General features: G+C 38.9%; 1 protein-coding gene across 1 annotated transcript in view; it reads right to left on the reverse strand.

Moving 5' to 3' along the window:
- Nucleotides 1-15,068, reverse strand: part of PCNX2 (pecanex 2) — a 145,697-nt gene that overhangs the window by 86,438 nt on the left and 44,191 nt on the right. The window contains exons 13-15 of the mRNA XM_066546767.1: nucleotides 13,359-13,469; nucleotides 12,687-12,778; nucleotides 2,087-2,196 (exon numbers count right to left, since the gene is read on the reverse strand). Of these exons, the coding sequence (XP_066402864.1) occupies nucleotides 2,087-2,196; nucleotides 12,687-12,778; nucleotides 13,359-13,469 (313 nt within the window). The remainder of the gene's footprint in view (nucleotides 1-2,086; nucleotides 2,197-12,686; nucleotides 12,779-13,358; nucleotides 13,470-15,068) is intronic.

The raw sequence follows: 15,068 nt of genomic DNA on the forward strand, positions 1-15,068 counted from the left end.
ACGTATACACTGGCATTCATGTCTCTGTTCAGCTGGAGATTGACAAACCACAGACAAACCAGCTCTACCTGTGATCAGGGCAGAAATTCCTCATCAGAATCTTGAGGAGTCTCAGCAGCCTAATCAATGTGACTCAGTCATTTAGAGAAATGAGCAGAGAGGGTACTGTTCCATTTATGACTCTTAGTTCTGTTTCATCTAAGCTGAAACCAATATGAGAGCTCTTTAGACCCATGTTAAAATGGCTAAGGAAGCCAATTCTGTACAAATTGTATATTACTTCTCTCTTCTAGATTTATGTGCTACCTCCTCATCCATCTTGAATTTTATGCCATTGACCATACCTTAATACTTTTTCCAATCTCCTTAACTTATTTAAAAGAAGTTCAGAGCTTTTCAGAGAAAAAATCTTAAATATCTTTTTTTAAGGATGATGCATTTTTACAATTGCACAATAAACATTTGATGTTGTACATCTATTCCTAATTTTTAGATTTTTAGGAACCATTTCAGTCACTGAAGATTTCATTGCAAACGTTATGAAATTGCTAGCTAGATTTACAAGTTAAAATGCATTTAATAGTTTAAGATTACTTCCTTAAAACAAAAGTTTCAAGGAAGAAAAGTTTCTGTTTTACTAAAGAGGTTCATGAACTGGTGTGTCCTTTCTGGAAGTGGGAGAAATGGCTACATTTAAATTACTTCAAAATTGAAAAGAACTCACAAATTCATGCTGATTTGCAATTTACCTGTGTATATTTTACTCCAAGGCTAAGAACTCTCCCTAATACTTCACTTGCTTCCATACCTGATTTCCATACTGTAATGACCTAAAAACTACACACCATCCACACAAAGCTTGATCCAGGTCTGCCTGACACCCATGTCTCACTCAGTAGGCTGTGGGTAAAGTTCATGGTAAGACATGCAAGCAGTTCTTGTTGCTTTGCCACATCAGCACCTAGCAATGTATAAATGTCAGATTCCCTGAATTTTTTGGATGGTAAAGAATTTCTTGACTCTTCCACAAGATTTACTTGGATGATAATTTCCTACTAGTGCTCTATATCTTTTCCTTCCTCAATGTTGTTCTGCATTCCAAGTTTCTCTACCAAAACAGAATCCTGAATGGCCTAAAAAGCTCTCCACTTCCCCCTTCTCTCTTCTGCATTGCAGAACTGTGCATAATGAGCCTTGAGCCTCACCTCATGAATCAAAGGAGAGAACTCTCTGTAAGAGAACTTCCCACAGGCCCTCTGCACTCTCCTAGGACAAAACTGAGCTGTCTGTGAAGGAAAATTCCAAATGGCATGGTGATACTGGTGGCACAAAACCCACTTGCTTGCTTAGCCCCACAGCCATAGATGTAATTTCCCAGCTGCTTGCTGACCCCCACAGCCCCTATAACAGCCATATATGACACTTTCCGCACTGGGAAATTCACATTTGCTGCCCCTGAGCTAAGGATCTATTGGGTCTCTCTCTCACACATCACCTCAACATGCAGATCACAATGTTGGGACTTTTCCCCTTAATCTCCCTTGTTTGCAGTGTCACTCTTAGCATACACTTCCTCTCCTCAGTTACCTCTAGCAGACTGTGTCAGAGAACAAAAGGAAGGATGGAACCTCAAACTGAGAGGCACAGCCTACTGAAGTAATCCTCAGCAAGAGCTGTAATTCAGCCACCTTCCCAGCACATTAAATGTTCCTTCTTCAGGTCCCAGTGCTAACCAATGCACATTCTGCAATTCCAGTTGTGTGAACTCCCCTCAACTAAATCACTGTCCTCCAACCTGGCAAGCACACAACCTCCTAGAGGGGAAAAATCTGCTTCAGAGATTTTGGATAGTGCTGCTTAAAGAACACCAACCCTGCTGGTGATCTGACTGCAGCACTTCATTCATACTGATACCAACTGATACCAACCATGATACCAACTGATACCAACCATGCAGACATGGTGAGGAATTTCACCTCACCACAGTACTTTCAGGAAGCAACCCCTGTGGTTCTGAAACCCAGGCATCACTCTGGCTGTGTGCTGTAAAGAGTAATCAGCAAAAAAACATTTACAGGCAACTTACATCAGCACAGATGGGTCACTGCTTTGTCTGCTGAGGTGATAAGAAAGTGCAACTAGCAGGCCACAGAAAGCAGAGAACAGTGCTGGAATGTGCTGTGCATCCCAGGGTTCCTGAGGGGATGACAGAAAGCAAAGTTAGGAATGCAGAACTTAAAAAGCCAAAATAAGTAGGTTAAGCCACACATCATACATGCAATGTTACATGCACAACATCTACATTTATACACCATCTACCACAGACTGAAAATCCTTTTTCATATCAAAGATTATTACTGTGAAAAACCTTGCAATTAAAGACATGTTTTGTGGTCATATTGTGCAACTCTCCTATAATCAGCAATTAGCTAGGAAACCACATGAAAGGCAGGTTTTCTTTCCTCTTCAATGAAACGTTAGAGGAAAATTCTCATTAAAATGAGATCCGAGTGAAAGCAACTGCAGTGCATTTATCTACACGCTAAATTGATACACTGATACTTGACCTGTAGCCAGACTGCACTGAACAAATGACAATATCATGTACATCAGGCAGTGGGGTTTCTTTCAGACATCTTTCTGCTGCCTTGTGCATTCCACCCAGGCCCTGCTTGGATGCTAACTCAGCAGAGAGGGAGAGCACTGGCCCCTGTGTGTGACATCCCCGAGGAGGGAAACAAGAGACAATTGGCACACCCGCCAGCACACTCTGGATATAACTGAGATGAGAAATTCTCTCCAGGTGACTAACAGCTAAAACAGGCTAGAATGAGTAAGAGAAAGAATATAAAGCTTAAGGAACACTTATAAAGATGATCTGTGACATCCTCAGGTACAAATTAGGGATCCTAAGACATACTTGTGAGTCCTATTTATGAAGAAAACAAATTTTGTCTGTGAAGGACAAAGAAACTTGGAACAAACCCATTTCACTTACTAATCGCATTCCTTGCCTCCACAGAAATTCTGCCTGATCAACCAAATGTGAACTCACCACATCCTGCACCAGAGCACTCTCTGAAAAGGTTTTGAGAAGCAATGCTTGCAGGATCTGTGAAACTTCAGGCTAGTGTGAACAAGAGTTCTGCACGGTTATCTCTTGCTTTGAAAACTTTAAAGTTAGTACAGCACCAATGTTTTCAGAGGATGAAGTAGGTTTATTAGTCTTATTTTGCTCAGTTTTATGCATGCTTTCTCAGCATGTTAAGAAACACTCTATTTCTTTCAGGTGCAATGAATACCTAAGAAAAATTAATTTTAAATGTCAAACATCTAACCCATTGCAGCATGGAATTCTGCAATTTAACTCTGAAATTCCTTGTTATCCTAAGAGTAGTACCAAATAAAGTGAAATTTTAATTCCAAGAATCATCTTCCCCTCATCATCCTACTGAAAATCACAAAGACAGAAGACCCTGATTCTATCAAACAGTCCTACCCAAAATAGTAATTACAAACAAAAGAGAGATTCACATGCTATTACTGAAAGAATCCAGCACCATTTATTTGACAATTTAAACTTTACCATACAATCCTACTCTTCATTTCACTGTTTCCAGTTTTGGGGCCAAATATATTTTCAGTTAGCTTTTCCCATGCTTAGTCTCCTGTCACATTCAATTAATATTCTTCAAAACACTGAAGAAAATTAACTGAAGCCAAAACATTCTGAAAATGGCTGAATCATAGCCTATCCAAAAATCTTCTGCATTTTCAGGGCAACACAACTGTCTACACATCATCCCAGCACCTTCTAGGGCATGACTGCCCCTTTGCTCTGCAACTCCTTTTGAAAGCAAAATACTATCAAGAGTTGAGTAATATTCCTGATACTGAAATTTACCAGAAGCCAGTTTGAAAAATCATTCCACCCTTTTTCTACCATAAAGCTGTACACAGCTGAATCCCCACATTAATGTCTCAGGAATTCTATTTCCATATTTTCTGCATATTACACATAGCTTCTGCATTTGTCTGGTCTGTGCTCCATTTCCAAACTGTCATTGTCCCCTCAAAACTCAGACATCAGGGAGCCAGGAAAGCAGGTAGGACAGGCATCAATATTCACTATGTGCCTAGAGAACAGGATTTTCTAGAAAAATGCTACACAATGTTGTAGAAAAGATGAGAATGAACAAAGGTGTCATTTCTTCAGTATCAGTGTGACGTACCCGCTTCCATTTTGTCATTTTCCTCCCCCACAAATATGCCTGGTAGCTTTAAATTTAAAAAAAATGAAAACCAAATAATATAGTTGATAATTGAACAATCATTCTTCTCAGTGGGAAAACAGGGCTGACAGGTTTTACTCTTGGAAGCTGGTATTATCTGTCATATGAGACAGGGACTTTCACTTCCTGGGTTACCTCATGGGGTTGAGGTGACACGTAGTCCTTTCATATATGGTTTTGGCTTCAATGCAGACACTCACACAGTCATTTTTAAAACAAGTGAAACAGACTTACAGGGTTAAGTATGAAAGCCATGAGTTACAAGAGACCAGTGGTGGGAGTGGGGTGTTCCATTCCAACCAGAGAATTGCCTAATCCCAAAACAATCCACTAGAAGGGGAGATAAAGGTGTCTTTGAACTTATGAGCCTTTTAGCACTGCTAGAGGCGGGTAGGCAAATGTATTTTTAAGAAGTAGTTCTAGTAGTTTTCTGTCCTACATTATTTATCCTTTTTACTTCTTTCTTCTCCTAAAAAAACTGCATGTAACACACTTATCTTTCAAAGATATGCTCAAATAAATCATATGTTCTACTCTAGAGACAAAAAGTGCTCTGAACAGAGAACCAAGTATGCTTAGTAGAAATTCTTGTTACTTTTTCAGTTGTTTTTTTTAATTTCAGAGTATTCCTCTCAACTCAGCAGTGACTTTGCAGATTGCTGGAGTGACAGCATCACTGAAGGTGAAGGCACTGGCATAGTGGCTGGGTTTTTAAACACGGAGACAAACTCCAGTTGGTCTTCACACACCTGGTTTTCCACTCTCATGATTTCATCACTCTTTACAGAGTCAGAGAATAGCTTGGGTTGGAATAGACCTTTAAATGTCACGTAGCCCCTTGTGCAATTCAATCAAACTTTCTTGGCTCTTTCTCCTTACCCCCACACTGCTGCTTCATCACGGATCTGTGCCATTGCTCACATATCAAGCAATAAGCAGGAAGGGCTGACGGCCAACCATTCCAGACGTGTGATGGTAAAGATGGAAATAAATACTATCAGCCTATTACTGAAGATCTAAAACACTGACTTTCTGAAAGAGATCATAAAAGGGAACCCTCTTCACCCCCCAAAATATGGGAAAATAGTTAGAACTTGTTCTCTACAAGGCTAACTATAAGCTTAACACCATATTACCATGGATACTCCTTTTCAGTAAACACTAATATAACAACCAAAATATGTGAATTACTGAGCCTCACAACTAAGACAAGTTCTAGGAAGAGATGCCCACCAGCCTTATCTTCCCATCATCCATGGAAAACAAAGCATTACTTTCCCAGATGATCTCCAAAAACATGACATGTGATAAGTTACCAAAATACAGGTATCACTGCCCACTCAAAGTAGCATTGGCCCTCTTTCTCTGCAATTGCTGCTATCTTGGACTGTATTTTCATTGCTGAAATTTAAAATCCATAAAGACTGGACTGATGCAGGGGCGTCCATGTGTGTCCACACACAGCACCTGACACAACAGATCCCAGTCTGTGACTGGAATGCCTTGGCTAAAAAGCAAGATGAGCAGCAGCTTCAGGCAGGAATCATGGATACTCATGTTTCACATAATGGTGAGTTTATCCTAAAGAAACAGTGCAGATTTCTACATTCCTGTACAGTGACAGACAGTGAGAGCTACTCTGGGCAGTGTTAGATTCTACAGGCATAATTCCTTTTTTCTATCTGGAAAATAAGTTATTATACACAGAAACCTAAGACCACAACTATTGAAGCTATGTCTACAGTGCAAGACTTGACTATGGCAGCAAACTTCACTTACTGAAAGGCATGGTATCTAGGAATACTCTCCAAAATTAACACCCCTAACAGCTCTTGCTTGAACCTAAGGGGTTTCTAAATTAGAAAAAAAAAAAGGCCTCCAAAACCTCCAAAAGGACTGAGAGTATTCTATGCAGCAGAAATAAAGCTGTCCAATAATATTATACTTCTATTTTGGTCACTTACATATACAAGAATCCAGTCTATACACATGAGCTCATTCACTGCTATCTAGAAATTTATTTGAGCAATCTTAGCAGATTGAAGGAGATGTATTCTTGCAACTCTTTCCCACCATAAACCCCTAAGACAAATATTTCAAAATTATTAGTACACAGATGAAGACTGCATCACTGAAGACAGGAAGCAAGGAGCACTGTTATTCTGATTAGTTTCAAACTCATTTAACAAACCAAACTACATCAATGTAAGTGGAGAACAGTTTAAAATCCACACAGGATTTTTAGTAACTGTCCTTTGAAGCAATAAATAAGCCACCAGAAAGTACTTTCTTCGGGTATGGGTAATGGAAACTATCTAACTTTTATTTCAAAAATATACATTTACATAGAGCTGGGAAAAGCTGGTGTGCCACATATGAATACATTCACATAAGTTCAATTTTTCTGGCCCAATTCCAAAAATCTGATTTTTTTTTTCCAGACTGATTAAGACAAACTGCAAGTTCCATACAAAGGAAAAAAAAAAATTATCTGGATGACAAGTACTTAACTGGTTCTGGATACATTTCAAATCCAAACTAACTGATATGAACAGAAGGCAGAAGACAAGGACTGACTGATTCCAGAAACATTCAGGGATGTGCTCTTCTGCCCCATGGCAAAATCCTGGAACACTGGAATGCTAAAGACTGATATCAGGATGGCTAAATTCCAGACCAAATATTTGTAAAAAAAGTAACAGGGCATACCTGACTTTTTTTTAAAACATCTCTTAAATATTTGGGCACAGACCACCAAACAGATGGAGCAGGAGACAAAAAATCAGTACATCATGAAATTCTAGTCAAGTGAAAAAGATGGCACAGAAATTCCCATGTCTCCAATCTGATGGATGGAATATCTGAAAAATAAAAACACCTCCTCCTGGAAAAAAAGAGAAAACCCTTTCGTATATCAATGCTAAGGTAGCTATTAGAGCTGCCAATTTCTGTTCAAGATTACAGGATTGAAGATGAGATCAAAAATAAAGCCTGGCTGAAGTGAACTCAGGTAATGTTAAGCTAAGCTCAGTTAGCCGAGAGCTTGAGAAAAAAATAGTGAGCTGAAAAATTGCTGCTATTGCATGTAAGAATCCAAGGAATGAACAAAAGAGCTGATAAAACCATGCTTAGGATTTAGAGCTTTGTATTACACAAAAGTAAATGAAAGTTCATAGAGGACCTGGAAAGAACTGGATAAGGAGTGATGACATCATTAAACAGAGGTCTGGGAGATAAAGAAATTTCAAAGCAAGCAGGAGAAACTCAGGTTTTTGCACGTCAGAATCTAAGGCATTTACTTACGTACTCGCCTGAAACCAGGTTTACAGTATTGCTATATGCAAGGATGGATAAGCAGCCGCTGTCCTATCGCTCATATACAAATGTGTCATGGGGTAAGGTTTATGAGGAGATGCTCTACAGCACCTCAAAGCTGTAACCAAATCACCTTTGCATCACTGGGATAGCGCTACAGAAATCTATCCATGTGTCTTCACATCATCATCACCACAGGGAACAACTTCTGCACCAGCCAGGGCAGACAGACTTGTAAACCTGCTCCACTCACAACACGCTGCTTTCACTGACAGCAGTGACAGATAGTGTCCTGCCCATCAGTCCTCAAGGCCTCAAATACACAGACAGAGACCTGCTATTTTGTGCTCATGGTTTTTATGAAGAAATTATCTGTTCTAATTTCAGATGCATTACTCTGTACTTCCTACTGTGAACAATTTTGGGTTTCTTTTTTATGTGACAGCTTTACAGAAAATGAAAACTGATCATCCCAGCAGTAGCACCATGAGAGGAGGTCCTGACAAGCTGCAGACCCACAGCTCCTCCACACCAATATCAAGCAAGGGCAAAGCTGCTCAGGAGCACTATGAGAAAGGGAGCCATTGCCTGGCCACAGCAGTTGGGACCTGTTTGCTTCCCAGTCACCTCTGAAGAACACATTCCTTTTTCTTCTCCAAGTGCCCAAGTCACACACAGGTATCATCATCTTGCAAAGAGTTTGTGCCTGCCCTAGTGACAGTCTGTCATTTATTTTAGTTGTGTGATAGTGCACATTTGGCCACATAAAAAACCCCCCAGGTCTGCCAGGTGAGCAGTGTGCAGCCACTCCCCAGAACACATCATGTACTTCTGATCAAGGTCTGTGACAGGACATGACAGCAGCCTGACGCCTGACCCAACCCACACCCTCACCACTCACACAAGACTACAGATCTGTCCATCCTCTTTTAGGTGCTATGTGCATTTTAGCCAGGAGAGAGAAATATTTCTGGTCATGTGATGGCAAAGGCACTGCAAGGTCACTCAGAAAGAGTGACAGGGCCAGATGAACCTGTTGGACATGCCAAACATTGTCTGCAGGTCACAGGATGAATTCTCAACTGAGAATACTGTATAATAATTTTCCTCAGGCAACTTACTTGAACGAAAATCCATGAGAATTATTAAGCTAAACTGGAAAGTTAAACTTATGTTAAATAATGCGTTTATACCACAGCTGCTTTTCCATACAGGGTCTCAGTTGGTCTTGTACAACATAATTCAACAGCAAAATCAGTCTGGACAAGGCACAGGACTTCAGCACAGGCCCATTAGTCTCAGATTTCAGAGTTTATATTCACATGCTGAAAGGTACCTTGAGTACTTACACTGTTCTATAGACATACCCCAAAACAATTCCTACTTCCTAATTTTCTAAAACTGAAGTTCTAGAGCAAACAATCACTATGAATTTGCTATTCAAAATGAATTTCAAAATCTGAGCACAACTAAATCAAACTATTGTATGTATATATAGCTTATGCTCTAAAAAAAGAACAAGAAAAACTCACTTAAGAACACAGGTTAATTATAAAATAAAAATTGGTTTTATTTTAATAAAAATGGAAACTAATAGGGTAAATTAATTATTCTCTCAATTAAGTTCTTCAGGAGTAATATATTTCCTTTCAGAATAATTAATGTACAGAGAGAAAGTGGGTAAGACTATTTCACCCTGCAAGAATATAACTGGAACACAAGAACCACTTAAGGAAGGAGAGAATCAAGCTTGATACCGCTGGAATGTTCTTCAGGCTGGGCATTTGATGTGAGCAATTGTTCACCAGTAAATAGCACAAAATCACTTAGAGATCCATTCTCCTCTGCAATATATTTCAGGAAATAGAACTCTTGGTAGTTACACCTGCTGAGCTATAAGATGTTCTGCCAATAACTAGAGTTGACATTTGAGGATGCTACATTTCAGCCAGAACAACATGCTTTGCAACCCAGAAGTCCTCTGCCAAATAGAATCTATCATATTTCCCCGCCCTTAAAAATTTTGATTATGATTTTTTTTTTGACCTCCATAAATATTGAAAATTTTGTTCTGCTGGTTTTAGCAAACCAATCAAAATGAACAGAGTAAAATAAGAATAAAAAAAAAACAACTGCTATGAAGCACAAGTATGGAAAAGATGTTCCTTCTAGCTTAAAGAAAACTATGTTACCATTGTTGTGCAAACACCTCAGTGAAACATACTACAGCATTTGCTCAGTTTTGAGTTAAACTTTACAAATTCTACTAGCAAACCAAAAGTTAAAATCTTCACTTGATTAAGATCATGAATTGCTGCTCACTACTTATCAAAACAGCTTGAGTTACTAGACCGCCTTTCACAGTGGGCCCTCTTCAGGATCAGATTAAGCTCATTCCTACTCTTCTTCCATCGACCAAATAATCATTCTCTTGCAACATTACAGAAATCAGCTCAAATTAGAAATCTCTGGACCTGACTGAAGAACAAGGAGGTTTAACACAAGGGCTTATTTTGAAACTTCTTGAAGAAAAAATGTATGAAATTTCAAGTACTCCAGTAGACTGAGATTATGAGCTGAAGCAAGAGGAATCATCTTTACATGCTTTAAATTAACCTTCTCAGAAGTGCCTTTACTGGAACAGTGCCATTAAAATTCAAATTAACGCTAACTTTTGTGTGAACAGAAAGTCTGAACTTAATATTAGTAATTTACAACAGATATCTTGTAAATCTTTCACAGCACTCAACTTGAGGGTAGCATTAAAAGCATATTTCTAAGCAGTTTGAAGCCTAATCCACAAGGAGATTGCTTATCTACAAAGCCACCTGCATGCTGTAGTTTAAAGTATTATGCTGAGAAAAGAGTATGTAGACTATTTTAAGTGGCTTTTTCCCCCTACTGTTTACAAAAAACATTTTTGAAGTATCCATAACACAACTTCCCTACCCTCAACTAGTGAATCACCATCTGCTAATCTAAGGAAGAAAAAAGAAAAAAAAGAAAAAAAAAGAAAAAATAATATCATTCCCCAGGTATTAGCCTATATAACAGTAATTTAACTCCTGCCTTCCATGTAGCTCTTTTCATTTTTATCATTGTTTCTCATTCCCGTTATCCATTTTCTCCTTCTGTCCGTCCTTAAGAAAAGCCTCCTACTCCATCCCAGCTGCCAGTTTCTGAATTGTTAATACAGCCAGAAAACAGCAGTATGGGGACTGGTTACTTTTGCAGGAAACTGCACAAGCAGCAGTTAAACTTTCAATCACACAGCTCTAACCAACACAACTGACAAAGTGGGTGAGCCAGGTGACAGGAAATTCCCTGGGAGAACGCCACAGGTTCAAAGACATTTAATTTCAAGTGTCTGAACACAGCAGCTGAGTTGCTGTAATTTATTTTGTAAGGACTCAAGCTGCCAAATGTGTTTAACACATTTTACCTTACTGTTGGGAGTGGTCAAGAACACACAGCCAGCTCTGATCATCTGCAGGTAATCATTAAGTCATTATAACTGTCCTTCTTTGATTTAAGGCTTCTATTGAAAATTTCAAGTAAAAAATTATTGAAAGCCACTACAGAAATGCTGATGTTCCTAAAAGAATTTCCTTAAAGGAACACCTGATTGCCCCTCTCATCTATGTAAATTGCCAGCCCGAGTGCTTGGCAGCTGCACAACCTCATATTGGGTTCTCTGTGTGTGCTGTGCATGTGCCACCACAAAGCTTCCTCTGACATGTGCCCACAAGATGTCAAGGGCAGCCTGTCAGCCACAGCACATCCTGCTGCACCCCTGCATGGACACTGACAGCATCCAGCTCTCAAGGAAACACTGCCAAAAGGCTGGCCCCTCATAGGATAAATTTCCTTACAAGTCTAACATGAAATACTGGTCTTGCTGTGTTCACTGGGAATTTTACAGCTAACTTGAAGGCAGCCAAAATTTCATTGTCATTTTTAAATATCCCATGCAGAGGACATAGGCACATTAAAATAAAATCTAAAAAAAAAATGTAAAAAGCTTTAGATTGAATATTGCCCAAAACTGGGCACCACTGGCAATGGAACCAGTCCTATGCCAGCATAGAAAGCTGTGGCACACCTGCATCCTGAGCACCATACACAACTGACTCTCCACTTCTGAAGATAACAGCAGAGCAAGGGGAGGCACAGAGTAGGGTGAGTAACTCAGCTACCTCTGAGAAAGCAGCTGCTTTACAGAGAGACACGAGAAAGGCTGGGACTCTTCAATTTAAAGAGATGGCTGAGGGGCATATATCTGAAGCCTGCAAATCTGTAAAGGCAGCAGATGAAAAGAATGCAGACCAGGTTTTCCACAAATCCTACAATACTAGGCATCAGGAAGACCTGGTGAAATTATCAGATCAGCTTAAAACCAATGAAGGACAACATTGCTTTGCACAGAGCACAATGAACATCTAGAATTTGCTGGCACGAAGCTGTGGACTCAGAGAGGACCAGCACATTCAGGAAGGGACTTAACAAATTCACAGACACCAAATTATTAGCACACTCTCCAGCATCCCTAGTGTAACAATTGTGGGATATTAGGGAAAAAAGTGGCAAAAACCAGTCATCTGGCTAGAATTAAATTCCTAAATTGCATTTCCCTGTGAATGCAGACATATTACTTACTTAGATGGTCCACTGGTTGCTCAACATTTAAGTTCTTAGGCATATTGTTATGAAGCAACAGCAAAAACCTTACTGGGAATTATGAGCAAATTTGGCCTGGCTATGAAGGTCAACAGAGACTGCAGCTTTTTAAGTCAAGGCTGCTGTTTATGTTTGCAGAGAAAATTCAGTGGATCATTTCACACTGATACATATAAGAGGCAGATAAATAATCACAGGTATTAGAGACACATTTACTTAAGAATTTCTGCTACAGTTTTGGCCTATTTCAGTGTAACTAACATGCAGAAACTGAAGCATGGCTTGCAAAACTTATTTTGGTAAGCAACAACAATGTAGGACCAAACAATGCTAGTCTCCCTAGATTACATCAATTTCCAGCTTGAAATTTTGAATTGTTCCAGTGCTGTTTTTCTGGCTTACCTTCACTGCACTGAAGCAGAAGGCATAGAGGACAATCAGAACAACAAAGCTTCGGGAAATGCTGTACAATGCAGACACGAACCCAGCAGCAGCTGAAACAGAGACATGTGGTAAGTGGGAAGAAAGAGGAATTTTTATTTCTGACCCAAAGTAAGACGACAGTGTAGATGCATCTCAGTCTTCCCAGCTACTTAAGCTATAATGAAAAACAAAAAAAAAAACAACCCACTACCAACAAAAAATCTCGATGCTTCATCTCTCAAGGGCCTTCTTGAATCTCTGACTGAAATAACACAAAAAATTTATCACACATCAAGTTTCTCATCAATATGCCTTTCTGTGGAAAATGCAAACTTTTTTTCTAGATGTTAACGGAAAAAGAAAGTAAAAGGTTTTCTTTTTTAATACATATAGTGAAGATTCACATCACATATGGCAGGAAAGAGCTCTTTGATACCAACCATAATTTGCAACCTATAGTTTTAAAAACTTGCATGCAATTTTTCAAAAGCAAAAAGAAATCCAATCAAGTGGGCCTTATAAGTATTCACCTCACTGTTAGATGAATAGTATTAGCTGTTTGAACTTTAAAATGCACTGTGCTATGTAACATGCAATAATATATTCTAGTTTTAGGTTGTAAGCCCAGAAAGATGGCAGATGGCTACTTACCAGAACCACCAAAAAGCAACATATCTATTTGTTCCAAAAGATATATGCAGAAGGTATTGATCTGAGGGAAAAGTCCAAGAAGAGAAATTGCAGGAAAGCAATATAAAAACACTAAGGAAAAAAAAAATAATAAGTATTTTAGAACACAGCCACACATCCAATGTATGGAAAATAAAGAATGATAGCAGAATAAGAAATTGTTGCAATAAATTCTGAAGATTATTCAAGGGAGCAGACCTTAACATTACCAGCAATGATTACACTTTCCTCCTCATGTATTCAAAATAAATAATGCCATTTTACACATAAGAAACTAAAACTCAGAGTTAACCTTAAGATTGACTTTGGATAAAAACAGTGGCAGAAAAAATAGCATTGCATAGTCTCCTTACTGTTTCTCAAATACTTTCAAGCTTATATTTGTTCCTTTCAAAGTAGAGAAATTCTAATTTGCAGACTTTGGAACTTCTTCCTTGAATCTGAGATAGTTCAAGAACAGCTACAACAATTCAATATAAACAAAAAAAAAAAAAAAAATTAATGGCTAAGATCTGAAATATCTTGGCTATCACAATATCCTTCCTCTCCCAGAAATCAAGAGCAGACACTTATAGCAGCCCCTAAAAATGGGAGAAACCTATAGTGAAGCTTCCCCCAGTATTCCACCTGCTTCCAGCAGAATGGACTTTAACTTCACAGTAGTGAAAGAACATTAAAAACAGGAAAGAAACTCAGGGCTAAGATCCAGTCTTACAGCTTTACATACTCTCTTTCTGAACAGAAATGCTTATTTTAATGCTACTTTTAATGGCAAGGAAAAGCAGGAGTCATAATTCAGGTAATCATGCTGTTAGTCTTAAGTCCTGTTTACTTCCAGCCATCCTCCTCCCCATTAATTCACTCTCAGCTCCACCATAGAAAATGCTAAGCAAGACTGTCTAGCAAAGCATCTAAACACACACTTGACCCAAGTGTAAATGTTTAAGGAGACACACACATAACCACATTAATCAACATTTCTCATATTGTTAATCATATTCTTACTGCTTCATTGTACTAGTACCACAATGCTCTGCATGGCAGAGAGTGTGGCAGCCACTCTTCCTTGTAAACAAGCTTGTCTTTGTTACTTTAGATCCTAGGAAGACTGCAGTTTCCTCCTATGCATTCTCATAAAAAGCAAATTAAACAAATCACTAGTATGACTTATTCCCCATTCCCCCAGTCAGATTTTTGAGAAGAGAACAAAAGGGTTTGTGTTTTTTGCTGAATGCTAATTTCACATCTGCCAGCTCATCTTACTAAGGCATCTTGCACCAAAAGGAAACAACACACCAAGTCTGATCTGACAGCTTTTATCTTCACCATGTTATACACTGCTGCTACCTAATACTGTAAATCTTGCTGAGAAAGCCCAACACAGGAGAGAAAAAGACATGTTCAAGTGCTAAACACAGACAGCACTCACTTAAGTATACTTGGATTCACAATGCACCTTCAGCACTACTTCCCACTACTGGCACAAATCATCCATATGTAAGAAAATGAGGAAATGCTCTCTTCTCAGTGTTTTACATAAAAATGCCAATATTAAATTCTTCTTCTTCTATTACTCTGCACGTTTTTAGATATTCTACCAAGTCATGCCAAGCCAAGCAAGGACCACTCTTGAAGACAGGCAATAGCACAAAAGAAAACTGCTCAGCAGGC

Source organism: Molothrus aeneus, chromosome 3 (genome assembly GCF_037042795.1).
Source record: "Molothrus aeneus isolate 106 chromosome 3, BPBGC_Maene_1.0, whole genome shotgun sequence".
In the NCBI taxonomy this organism is placed as follows: domain Eukaryota; kingdom Metazoa; phylum Chordata; class Aves; order Passeriformes; family Icteridae; genus Molothrus; species Molothrus aeneus.